General features: G+C 46.5%; 1 protein-coding gene across 1 annotated transcript in view; it reads right to left on the bottom strand.

Annotated features, from left to right (window-relative positions):
• The window catches only part of CENPI (centromere protein I), a 50826-nt gene that overhangs the window by 6262 nt on the left and 30881 nt on the right, over positions 1-13683 (bottom strand). Inside the window, exons 13-19 of the mRNA XM_044305315.1 lie at positions 13282-13396; positions 11950-12014; positions 10373-10458; positions 8726-8858; positions 7815-7939; positions 7687-7735; positions 6563-6796 (exon numbers count right to left, since the gene is read on the bottom strand). Coding sequence (XP_044161250.1) covers positions 6563-6796; positions 7687-7735; positions 7815-7939; positions 8726-8858; positions 10373-10458; positions 11950-12014; positions 13282-13396 — 807 coding nt within the window. The remainder of the gene's footprint in view (positions 1-6562; positions 6797-7686; positions 7736-7814; positions 7940-8725; positions 8859-10372; positions 10459-11949; positions 12015-13281; positions 13397-13683) is intronic.

The raw sequence follows: 13683 nt of genomic DNA, 5'->3' as shown, positions 1-13683 counted from the left end.
GCATCATAACCATTTTTAAAAGGTTCACTCTACCCACTACCGACAAAAAGAGCTTACACCAAGTTCTCACCATAAGCCTGAAAGCCACAAGCAGGGGGGTTAGATTAAGATCTTCAAAGTCCAACAGTCTAGGCGTTATGTACAGCCCTAAATATTTAAACTTATTAACCCAGGGAATTCTATCATCCACTCGCACATCAGGCACAACCTGTCCATCCACAGGCATCAAAGCAGATTTTTGCCAATTGATCCTAAGACCGGAGAAACTCCCAAATCTATCTATTAGTGACATGGCACTGTCCAAAGATGACCCAGTATCGCCCAAAAAAAGCAAGGTATCATCGGCATATAGAGCCACCTTATTCTGGAATTCACCATATCTAAACCCCACAATATGAGGAGACAGGCGAATTAAAGCTGCTAGTGGCTCAATAGCCAGTGCAAACAGTAAGGGCGACAATGGGCATCCCTGCCTGGTACCTCTAGCCAAATTAAAACTGTCCGACAATCCACCATTAGCTCTAATGCGGGCTCTGGGACAGGAATACAAAACCTGTACCCACTTCACAAACCGGTCCCCAAACCCCATAGCTCTCAAAACACCCCACAGGTAGGTCCACTCTACACTATCAAATGCCTTAGCGGCATCTAAAGAGAGCAGAGCCCTATCTCCACCGTTGTCCGCCGGGACATTCAGACCAGCATACAACCTCCTGATGTTAATAGCCGTCGACTTCCCAGGCATAAAGCCCGTCTGGTCAGAATGTACAATAGTCAGAATCACCCTGGACAACCTGTTCGCCAGCACCTTAGCCAGGAGCTTCACATCAGCCGTGAGAAGTGAAATCGGCCTATATGATTCTGGAAATTTGGGATCTTTCCCAGGTTTGGGAAGTACTACAATTATAGCCTCCTGCATCGAGAGTGGTAGCGAACCTGTCTCCAGTGAGAATTCCAGCACCTTAAGTAATTCCGGAAGGAGCACCCCCTGCAGCTTCTTATATACCTCCACAGGCAATCCGTCTGCCCCCGGGGCCTTACCATTCGCCATACCTCCCAGTGCTGCTTCCAGCTCCTCCAGTGAAATCGGCTCTTCCAGTCTCTCTCTATCCTCATCCGACAGAGCCGGCAACTGAGCCCCCTCTAAAAAGACGTTCAACGCATCCCCAGAACTAGGGACAGTAAATTTATACAGTGACACATAAAAACCTTTTAATATATCCAAAATTCCCTTGGTATCTTGCCTACCGTTCCCATTTCCATCCCTCAGTTCCTGTATACAGGAGGATCCCCGTTGGGCCTGAGAGACGACCGACAGCAGATGCCCAACCTTCTCCCCCTCTTCAAAGGATCTATGGCGGTAAAAACTACGCTTCCGCTCCGCAGCCTGAATTAAGTGACACCTCAACTGTTCCTGGGCAACCGCCAGCGCCTCACTATTAGCCAAGGAGGGCACCCTGCTAAATACCCTTTCAGCTTCAGCCGCTTGTAAATGTACCTTAACATCTGCTTCCCTAGACTTGGTTTTATGCTTACAAATCTCTTTAATTAACACTCCCCTCAAGAACGCTTTCATAGCGTCCCAGACACCGTGAATTGAGGCCGTCCCTACATTAATCGCAAAATATTCTCTAAGCGCCATAGAAGCTTCAGATAAATCACCCAATACATTAAGCCAATGCGGATTGCACTTCCACAACCTCGGTCCCCGTCCAAGCTCCCCCAAGCACAGGTCAATTTGTACCAGGGAGTGGTCAGACAACGACCGGGGATGATAGACAACCCCCCCGGACCAGAGGCATCATACAATCATTAACCAGCGCCAAATCAATACGTGACAGTGAATGATGCGTAGCAGAACGACACGAATATTCGCGCCTATTGGGGTTACGTACTCTCCACACATCCACCAAACCGACTTCAGTCATAATATTTCTCAAGGCCGCACTACCAGGCGATCCGCCCCCACCTTCCACCCGACATCTATCCATCGAGTCATCTGGCGTGCAGTTAAAGTCCCCCACTAGTAGCCATGGCACCCCAGGGATGTCCGCCACAAACAACATAATTGCCCTTAATAAAGGGGAAGCGAATGGAGGTGGCACATAAACCGCCACTAATACCACCTGGATCCCATCAATCTTACACACAATACAGACAAACCTGCCCTCACCATCCACACATTGCTGCACATGTTCATACCTGATACTCTTATGCACTAAAACACTCACCCCCCTGGAATGTGAAGAATGCGTCGCATGAACCACCTGGCCCACCCAATTCTTGCTCAACCATTGTACAGTATCCCTAGTCAAATGCGTTTCTTGCAAGCAGAGAATAGCTGGCTGAAATCGCCCCAAATAATGAAAGACACATTGCCGTTTTTTCGCATCAGCCAACCCCCTCACATTCCAGCTCAAAACTTTAATCCCCTGTGTCATGGCAAAACATACCGACATATCTGCTACACACACCCCGCTCACATCTCATCCACACATAAATACCACCCATCATACTCCAATCTAACTTACTACTCCCCCCCCCACCTCCCCACCACCCCCCCTATACGTTATCAGGTTACCGGAACTGGGGATCTCAGTCCCCCCTTCATCACCCCCCATTCCTAACACGGGGCACACATAGAGCAAGTCACCCCCTAACTTATTGCAATCATAACATATCACAACACCATTTCTCTGGTAGAGAATCCTCCCCACATCTGAGAAAAACATCATACATTTTTAACCACCTACTCCCTCCTCAGGATCTACCATACGGTAGCATTGCATAACACACTTCATAACTGGTGCAACATCAAAGCAACCTTAAAGTGCAAACACATATTAACATCAAGCATAAGAAACCATATCTCAGCCTTCTTCAAGTGTCCAGGGCCCCACTCCTCAATTGCCGCTCGTGGACGTCCAGCCACTGTACCGCTTCCTCCGGATCCTCAAAAAATCTGGTGGATCCCAACGCCACCACACGCAGTTTAGCAGGGAACAGCATAGCGTACTGGACTTGTAATCCTCTCAGCCTTTTCTTTATGTCCATAAATCTACTTCTTCTCCGCTGCACTTCGTTGGAATAATCCGGGAATATGGACACTTTAACCCCATTTAGGACCATCTCCACATTGTCCCTAGACTGCCGCAAAATAGTGTCCCGGTCCTTGAAATGCAAAATCTTCGCCAATATCGGTCGAGGGGGCCTGCCGGGCGGCAGCAGCCGCATGGGCACTCTGTGCGCCCGCTCCACCGCATATAAGGAAGAGAGGCCTTTCTCATGAAACAGTTGGTGCAGCCATTTCTCCACGAATTCTGTGGCGTTATCCCCTTCCGCCTTTTCCGGCACCCCCACAATCCGCAGGTTATTCCTTCTGGACCTGTTCTCCAGATCATCCGTTTTGGCATATAAAGCAGCAATGTCCTTAGCAGTCGTTTTCGCCGCCATTTGCAACGGCTGTACTACATCTTCAATCGTGGACACCCTTTTCTCCAATTCAGAAATCTTGTGAAGGTCATGTCTAATTATAGACACATCCGACCTCAGGCTGCCAACTTGCACTGTGAGCACCTTCAGGGTACTGTTACAGCTGGCCACAGCAGCCATGATATCTTTCAAGGTGGGCTCCTCACTGGACGCGGCCTTAGGGCCTACTTTGCTTTTAACTGCGCCTGCAGGAGTCAACGGCGGCCAGTTCACCGCATCCAGGGCCTCACTATCAAGGGATCCGTCCTCCAGATCAGACGAGGTATGTACGTCCGCCTCCTTTCCCTCAGCCCAATCGCCCGCTCTGGTATCGGCACGAGCATACTTGCTCAGTTTAGCAGCCACGCTCTGGCTCATCGTCAGCTGCGCCGTCTCCTCTCCTCCATCGGCGCCATCTTGGCCCACCTCCAGTCCGTCGGACTTCGGCACCTTGCTCGACTTCCTCGGCATATCGGAGCCCACACAATCACCGCCGCACTCTCCGGTCACTTTCCCCCCACCAGGGTACACAGGATTAGTAATCCGCCGGGTGCTACCACACATTAAGTCAGGATACCGACAGGAGCTATGAGCGGTGCGACCTACTCCATGCGCTCTCAGGCCACGCCCCCCCACAGACCTGCTCTCTCACCCTAAGTTCACACCTAGTTAAAGGGGTTGTCCAAGTTATTTTTGTTTTTTGTATGTTTATAACTAATCAATGGGGTTTACAAATCACTACCTTCATCTGCAGTAACTTCTTTCTCTGAGTTCACCGAGAGTCACATAACCTGTGTCAGTTTCTCTCCCTGCTGTGATGGTTTCGTGCACAAGCCTGACCCTGCTTTCACACCTGAGCGTTTCTCAAACGCGCGTTTTTGTCGCGCGTTTTTATGCGCATTTTTGTAATAGTAAACGCGCGTTTGTGTGATTGACTGCAGTGTCCTATGGCCACAAACGCGCGTCAAAACGCCCCAAAGAAGCTCAAGTACTTGATTATGCGTCGGGCGTTTTACAGCGCGATCGTACGCGCTGTAAAACGCCCAGGTGAGAACCATTCCCATAGGGGGGAAGCATTGGTTCTCATGTGTTGAGCGTTTTACAGCGCATTCAAATGCGCTGTAAAACGCTCAACACATGAGAACCAATGCTTCCCCCCTATGGGAATGGTTCTCACCTGGGCGTTTTACAGCGCGTACGATCGCGCTGTAAAACGCCCGACGCATAATCAAGTACTTGAGCTTCTTTGGGGCGTTTTGACGCGCATTTGTGGCCATAGGACACTGCAGTCAATCACACAAACGCGCGTTTACTATTACAAAAACGCGCGACAAAAACGCGCGTTTGAGAAACGCTCAGGTGTGAAAGCAGGGTCAGGCTTGTGCACGAAACCATCACAGCAGGGAGAGAAACTGACACAGGTTATGTGACTCTCGGTGAACTCAGAGAAAGAAGTTACTGCAGATGAAGGTAGTGAATTGTAAACCCCATTGATTAGTTATAAACATACAAAAAACAAAAATAACTTGGACAACCCCTTTAACTGTTTGTCTAGCGGTGTGACTAGTACTTTCACTTTGTGACGGTCATCTAATAACCATTATTTCTAAATTACTAAAAAGGTTAAAAATACTTATTTAAGGCCCCTTGAACACAACCGTATGGCTTTTTCAGTATTTTGTGGTCCGCCAAAAAAATGCAGATTAATTTTGTGTGCATTCTGTTTTTTGCGTAACGGAACAGCTGGCCCCTCATAGAACAGTACTATCCTTGTCCGTTATGTGGACAATAATAGGACAGGTTCTATCTTTTAATGGAAATATGGAAACGGAAAGCATACGGAGTACCTTCTGTTTTTTGCGGATCCATTGAAATGAATGGTTACTTTTACAGTCCATATACGGAACGCAAAAAACAGAACGTCAACGAAAAAAAAAAAACGTTCGTGTGCAAGAGGCCTAAGCCACATTCTTATCAGTAAGAACTGAGCTATAGTGAGTGTTTAGGAGATCAGGAGTCGTCAGCTGAGCAGTCTGACAGAAAACAGTAGAAATACAGAGCCTGCTACTAGAGAATCTCAAGGCTCTACAGAGAAAGGGGCTCAACATTTTTATTAAAGACCAATTTAAAAAAAGATTTTTCGCTCAAAATGAGAACAATGCAATAGTAAAAAAAAATGTCCTCCAAAAAGGTGCAGAACTCCAGCCACCCTCGGCCGGTGCTTGCTCAGGTTATTCCCATTTCAGCCAAGAAAGGCTGAGATGGCATTAACCCTTTAATATAAGCACTAATTCACCCCCACCAGACTTGTTGCCGATAATTTGTTCCATATCACTGAATGAGGTTGTTTCTGCTGCATGTGCATAGATTTCTATTCAGAAGAACAGGAAAGCAGCAGAAATTTCTGCAAAAAAAAAAATGTTGTGTGAACTCACCCAAAGCGTAAAAACAGATGGTCCGACTGGTGTATGTCGCCGACACCTGACCCACTTGTCGTAGGCAACGTGTGAATGATTCTGAAGGTAATTACCTTCAAAATGATGTGGCTATGGAGCCTCACACATACGGCAGCCAGACCATCTGTTCTTCTCCTAAAGGTGCTGTGAAAAGCACACGGCCTTGATGCTTATAAATGCGAGCAGTAGTTCTCTCTAGACGGGTCTGTTTTAGTAAATACTTCTATTTTCTCACCCAACAACAATTCTGGAGCATCTATCCTTATGACTCTGTTGTGCCATTCTTCTATAATTCCTACTAGAAATTTATGAATGCATTGCCAACTGGGTGTTAACAGTTGGGGGAAGTGTCCCTGCACAGTCTGACACTGGCACAACTGATTGGATAATGGCAGACAGCACAAAGGCCACGCCACCAATGGATGTGATGTCACAGGTCTTCAAATATCTGATCAGCAGGGTTGCCATTTGTCAGCCGCTCGCCGTTCAGATCCTGAGGACCTGTCCCGAGTACAAGTCATAAATATATAAATTCTCGAACACAACTTTAAGGAAAGTCAGTGTAAAAAAGGCGGTAAAGCTGTCGAGATCTGCCATAAATGTCACAAGCGTAAAGTGCTGGAGTATTTACTTACATCTTTTAGAAAGGTGACGGCGAAGCTCATTAATGCAGGGTGGAATACTATATTGAAAGCCTTCTTATACGTCAAAACTCCAGTCTTTTCAAGTAGCTCTGGTGCCATCTTGATACCCTGAGGATGGCTGTCACTGCTAAAGGCTTGTGATGTCCAGAGGCACCCCACCATGGCAGTCAGGTACTGGTTATAAACTTGATACGTCTGGCTGCTTATATTCAAAGGGACTTGATTCTATATACAGTTAGGAGAATAGAAGGGAAAAAAAAATAAAAAAATATTTATTATATATATATCGTCTGGTTTCACGATATTGATGACCTATCCTTAGAATAGTTCATCAACATCAGATTGGTGGGGGATCCGACTCCCAGTACCCCCGCCACGGAGCTGTTCCTGCCAGGAAGCTGTAATTACACTAACACCAGTACAAAATAGACGGCGTGCAGGTAACCACTGAAGTAGATGCAGTGATTGCTCAAGTGCTGCGGCCCCGGGCCGGGAGTATGACCCACAGCAATCTCGTACTGATGACCTATCCTGAGGATAGGTCACTAATATCATGAAACCAGGGCAACACCTGTAAGGGGCATCTGTCAGCAGTTTTGTACCCATGAAGCTGGCTTACCTGTTGCATGTGCTCCTGAATGAGTCTGTGTTGGTCCATTGTTCATATGTGCTCACATTGCAGAGAAAAATTAAGTTTTAATATATGCAAATTAACCTCTAAGAGCAATGGGGGCGTCACCGTTACTCCTAAAGCCTCAGCTCTTTCTGCAACAACCGTACCCCCTGCACTTAACTGACAGGGCAGGTGTGATCACATTTTCACTACCCGAATTTTGTCAATAAAAGTACAGCAGCTGCAGAGAGCTGATCCTCTAGGTGTAATGGTAACGCCCCCGTTGCGCCTAGAGGCTCATTTGCATATAATAAAACATAATTTTTCTCAGCAATGCGGGCACATATGAACATGGGACCAACACAGATGTCTTCAGCTGCCAAGCGCACATGTAACAGGTCAGCCAGTGTCATAGGTACAAAACTGCTGACAGATGCCCTTCAAATGCCACATTTGTAACTACAATTTTCTTGATTAAATTTCAAACTTTAATATTTCTTACCGTTTTACGTTTCTCATTTCTTTTTGCCGTTAGGAGGTTATTCCTATATCTGGAAAATATATTAAAAAACATGTTACATGTTGCAAGCTAAACAATAAAGTACAAGATCCTGATTGTGATCCCCATACCTATACATGATGTAGCAGAGCTGGTTAAGGTTGGCAGAGTCTGTACAGAGAAGAGCTGCATAAAAGACCGCAGGTGGTGGAAGGATTATCAGAGGCAAATTAAACCATAAGTATATATCAGAGACCTGTGAAGAAAGGAAAAGAGGATATCTTCAGAGTCTACGTCTGTGAGCTGCATGGGAAGGTTTACAATGGCAACCATACATCTTCCTTCATACACACTTGGTTCCTCGTAGCATTCATATATGGTTTGTCATGCTTTGCAGCTTCACATGAAAGCATTATAGCCATCTCCAGGGGTGGCCTCCATCATGTATGGAGCTGGAGTGTTGTGTCCTTTGGCTAAACAGAGGTCTTCAACAATGCTGCCCCCCCTCCTCTCTCTGACATACAGGCTGAGAATGCAGCATCATCCCAAACCATTTCGTTTTCCTATTTGGATTCAACTTGAATGGGTCCGTGATCCGTCCGCACCATAAAAGTAAAAATAAAAAAAATAGAACAGGTTCTATTTTTTTTAAGGTGCGGAGGCACGGAGAGAGAAACCTATTCTGCACCGCACCTTCCCGATTGCGGACCCATTCAAGGGAATGGGTCCGTGATGCGGTGAGCACACGGCCGGTGCCCGCATATTGCAGAGCAGCTGTCTGCAGGCCGCAATACGGACACGGCCGGCGAGCATGAATGCTCCTTTATCTACTGCTCTTTTGAGATGTGGGTGTTTATTTATCACATACAATGGACATCTATAAAAAGGACAATAATACACGAAAAGAGACCTGTAGTTGACAGCGATGAAGTCTTGATAGGATTAAACCCTCTGGTTCTTCTCTTACTTGGTAGCGGAAATGCATCATCTGCAAATTAATCTTTATTGTCTTTGCCATAAAAGATCTCAGGAAAAGTCTTACCAGTTTATAGAAGTCCAGAATAATGTGTAGGAGAAGTGGACTATTGTGCATCTGGATACCCAAAGAACACAAGCGGCCTGTGAACTGGATCATCTCATCCATAGAGGTCATCAGGCCCGACATGGTGTCATTCCTGTGGCAAAAAGGAACATGTTAATCACCATACACAGTATGATACGGCTGACCGTTACTTAGAAGGCATGTTCACCTTTGGGCCATTTTTTTTAATTATTGCATTGCACCTATTAGGAACTAAAAATACAATTTACTCAGTCTGTCTTCTATAGCGGCTTATGTTCACTAGGGCTGAAACGATTACTCGATTGAATTGAGTAATTAGACCCCCCAAAAAAATCCTTGATGCAAATTTTTTGCATCGAGGATTCATTTGTGTCATGTGACCACGGAGCGGGAGTGAAGCGCTTGCTATTACTTACCGCTCCGCGGTCACCCGCCTGCTTGTACCACGCTGCACTGTATCCTGACACATCGTCAGGTCATAGTGCACGTAATCCAGTGCAGCGCGCAGAGAAGAAGGAGCTGTGGAGCAGCGCCCCTACAGGAATGGTAAGTATTTTATTTCAATGGCGCTGGGGACATGGCACTGAAGGGGGACAGCCGGAAATGGATGACATGGAGGGGCTGATCTGATGGCACTGGGGGACATGGAGGAGCTGATGGCACTGGGGTGGGAGAACGGAGGGTCTGATGAGTTTTTATAAAGGAAAACAGTCTATTCATTAATTTTTTCTTATTAGAATACTCGATTAATCACAAATAATAACCGATAGAATACTCGCTTACTGAAATAATCGTTTACTGCAGCCCTAATGTTCACACATACACTGCAGGCTGTTCAGAAAAAAAAAAAGCGCACCATAAACGGCACTCTTTTGGCCTCTTGACTGTAAAAGGGGGCCTACGGATATGTTTAACATATACATCAAGAGTATTTCCTGGTATATACATTACACTTAGATGCAGTGTGCACAGTGTTTAAAGGAGTTTTGGGGTGTCCGGAGGACAGCAGACAACACGGGGGACCCACCTGCAATACAGAAATCATCATTACTTACCTGGCTGCAGTCATCACGTGAACATTGCAGCCAAATCACAGGCCTGAGTGGTGGATCTGAAGAGGTCAGTGATTGGCTGCAGTGGTCAAGTGTTGTTGACATGACCGTTGAAGATGGGTGAGCAGATTACAGCCAGGAGAACCAGAACAGCGGAGCGGAATGTGCCAGGTAAGTAATGTTCGCTTCTTTATTACAGGCGGACTGCCCTGCGGTGTCCGGTTTCAGGAGGGCCAGGCAGTCGTGATCACGTTTACACTGCCTGGCCCTGTCAATCAAAATGGAGAGGGAGCAGCAGTTGCAGAGGGAGCAGAGTCTCTAGGTGTAAAGTTAACGCCCCCGTTGCTCCTAGAGGCTCATTTGCATATATTAAAACATCATATTTCTCAGCAATGCGGGCACATATGTACATGGGGCCAACATTGATGCCTTCAGCTGCCAAGCGCACATGTAACAGGTCAGACAGTGTCATAGCGACAAAACTGCCCTTTAAAAAGACGATTTTTGCAGCAAGATCAACAGAAAAAAAAACTCAAATTATAGAAGGGTTAAAGGAAAAGTGGGCATTTCTTACTGGTCTGCACTCCCGTGGTCTGGACAGACAGAATGTTTCAGCAACCAGTTCAGCAAAAGTTTTTTCAGAGCCTTCAACATATCAATCTAGAAGAGAAAATAGAACGATTACCTGTTGAAGGAGACAAGAGTTCATGCATGTGACAGTCTACATAGCACAGCAATCGGAGAATAAGGCACCAACAAGGGTGGTAGTTTCACCCCTAGGTGCGCACAACTGGTATATGGACAATGTCCTGTGTCGCTAGAACATGGGTATAATGGTCATCTCTAGGGATAAGCGAACCCGACCTTTACAGGTTCGGCGTTCAGGAATTCTGTTATGGATTCCGTTATAACAGAATTCGTGACGGAATCCAAACGGAAACCTTTAAGAGGCATTCTATTCTAACAGACGGAAAACAAAGTCCTGCATAGCAGAAACTGGCCGGATCAGTTATTGGCCATAGACTTCTGTTATGACGGAATGCCTCTTGAAGGTTTCCGTTTTGCAGTCCGTCACGAATTCTGCTACATTCCGTTATAACGGAATTCCTTCACTGCCTGCAAAGTTTGGGAGTCGCTCATCGCTAGTCATCTGTAATGGCAGCACTAAATCAATTGGGCTGAGAATGCATCTTCTTGAAGTGATGGCGCTGGAACGAACATCTCCCTGTCACAAAAGTGAGCACTGTGCTTCCTTTACCTGTTATGTCCGAATTTCTCTGTATGCAGATCATGACCAGCAGGCATTACATCACCACTATCCATACCACAAGTCGTGTAGGTCTGCTGGGAGATGTGGGTGTCCTTCGTGTGATGGATCTGGCTTACATTTATGATGGAAACCATAATGGTAGTGTGAGAAGAGCCTAGGGGAGCTTTTTAGTGTCACATTTGTAATGGCTCACCCCCTAATAAGCCTATCAGGACAATACCTCTAATTTCCTTCCCGCTAATTAACATACTTCATTACACGCCAATGCTTGGCTTTTCTGGGAAGTCCCATTCATGGTAAATGGAGGGATGGCCATGCCTTCCATTCACTTCAGGGTCCCATTGTTCAGATAGGAGGTGTTCTTTCCACGTATCCTCTTTGGTGCTTAGGGGGGAGAAGCGTTCTGAGCAGAATTGGTCTTCTGCCCCCTCTGGCAGCTAACACAGCCCAACCATATGTTCCCTGCGGATAGGTATAGGGCAGTGACAGGCAAACTGCGGCTCTCCGGCTGTTGTAAAACTACAAATCCCATCATGCCCTGCTGTAGGCTGATAGCTGTAGGCAGACTGGGCGTTGTAGTTTTACAACAACTGGAGAGCCACAGTTTGCCCATCCCTGGTATAGGGGATCCAAACTAGTGAAGGGATGTACTGTGCGACCTCCACGAGAAGGAAAGAGCGGAAAGCCACTTCTGCCGGCTGAGGATCACCGTGCAGAGAACTGGCAGTGACTGAGCATGTGCGTCCACCAGAACTCAGCTCAGTAGATGGACGACACACAGCTGCACACTATGAACACCAGGTTGCGCCATACTATGTAAAGTTATGTCATGATCAGCCCAAAATGCAAAAAAATACCGATAATGTACATGTAATACTCACTTTAAAACTCAAAGATGATGAGACAAACAGTTGCATAAGAGTTTCGAACAGCAGACCTTCAATGTCTGAAAGGGAGAGAAAAAATTAAAATATTACAAGCAGTAATGTATTTTAGTGCAGAAATACATAGTTTCATTAAGGGGAGATCCGCAATACAAGTCACGGATCACATCTTTCTGGAGTTTGTGGGCTTCCACACAACAAAAAGACCAACAGGGCTCGGGTGTAAGGGGTTCAGGGTCCCTCCAGAATACCCCACAAATTATTAAAAATCCTACTTTGAAATTACCAACTTTTGCAGTGGTCTTGAGAACAGAGGCTCCCCAGGTCTCACATCACTGCAGATGATCGCTACAACACTGAGGACAGCGATAGGCTGCAGGTGCCACGTGCTGTACACTGCACGTCGCTGATAGTGACATGCAGATATAAGGAACGTCACCAGTGAGGACTGATTGGATGCAGCGGTGACGTGACGTTTACTGGCACGTCCCCGCTACAGGCTGTAAACAGGAGGACCGGCGACGCAGAGGGCCCCATTCTTAAGGAAGGAGGTGGGATCAGGACCTATCAGACCATAAATGTCTAGATGGGACAACCCCTTTAAGAAATTATTTTTTTGCTCCATGTTGCCTTACTAAGTTTAAGGTCCCTTTATTCAGGACAATTTAGCAAGCGATTGCCAGGAACGAAGTCTTCCTTCATTGTTTGCTGGCAGCAGAGCGTGTCTGCTGCCGGCAAATGGCAATGTAGGTGTCCACATGAAAGAAGCGATTACCTGATGAATGAACGAAAAGCGGCACCTTTACATGTCAGATAAAACGCAAACGAGCGTTCCTATGAATGCTTGCTAGCGATTATCTGCCCCATTGTTGGCCTGTGTAAAGGCCCCTTTAGGGTCCATTCACAGGTCCGTAGTGCATTGAGGATCCGCAATACAGCCTGCCGGCACCCCCATAGAAATGTCTATTCTTGTCCGCAATTGACAAGAATAGAACATGTTCTATTTTTTTCGGAGCCGCGGACCGGAAATGCGGATGTGGACAGCACACTGTGAGCTGTCCGCATCCATTCCGTCCCCATAGAGAATGAACGGGTCCGCACCCGCTCCGCAATTTGCAGAACGGATGCGGACCCATTATTACGGATGTGAGAATGGAGCCTTAGTCTATTACAATACTGCACAGATAATTGAGGGGAGTATTTCCTTCTGCTCTGGCGGCACATCAACAGAAACAGATTTCTTCCTAACACCTCAGTGTAATTACTAAATGTCGTGTAAAGTTGGCGCACGCGATGGAATGAGATGTGGGAACTTTATTCTTTGCTCACCTGGAAAGGAGTAAAGTGGAATCCAACTAATGAGCTGCAATATCTGCGTGCAGTATTTCCCATTCCAGCGCGGTAGACATTTATAAAGAAATTCCTCCGTACCTGAAAGTCCTTCCTGAAAGAAAGAGAAATCAAGGATAAGGCAATGACTGAGTAATAGAGGAGGCTTATCAATAGGGTCGTATGAATCAGTTCCCCAAATAATAAAAATGTTGCAGATTGCGCCACCTATTGATAGAATCTGGAGCAACCAGCTCGGCATGCTGGACAATCTAACATTTTCATGCTCCGATGCTCTTTGGCCTGCGCTGGATCGTGCAGGGCAAGGGCTCTTATTTACAATAACACACTGCCCGGCGGAAGCTTGTGTTCGGTGACGTCACCGGCTCTGATGGGCGGGCT

Source organism: Bufo gargarizans, chromosome 9 (assembly GCF_014858855.1).
Source record: "Bufo gargarizans isolate SCDJY-AF-19 chromosome 9, ASM1485885v1, whole genome shotgun sequence".
NCBI lineage: Eukaryota > Metazoa > Chordata > Amphibia > Anura > Bufonidae > Bufo > Bufo gargarizans.
This window is presented reverse-complemented; position numbering and strand designations above follow the sequence as displayed.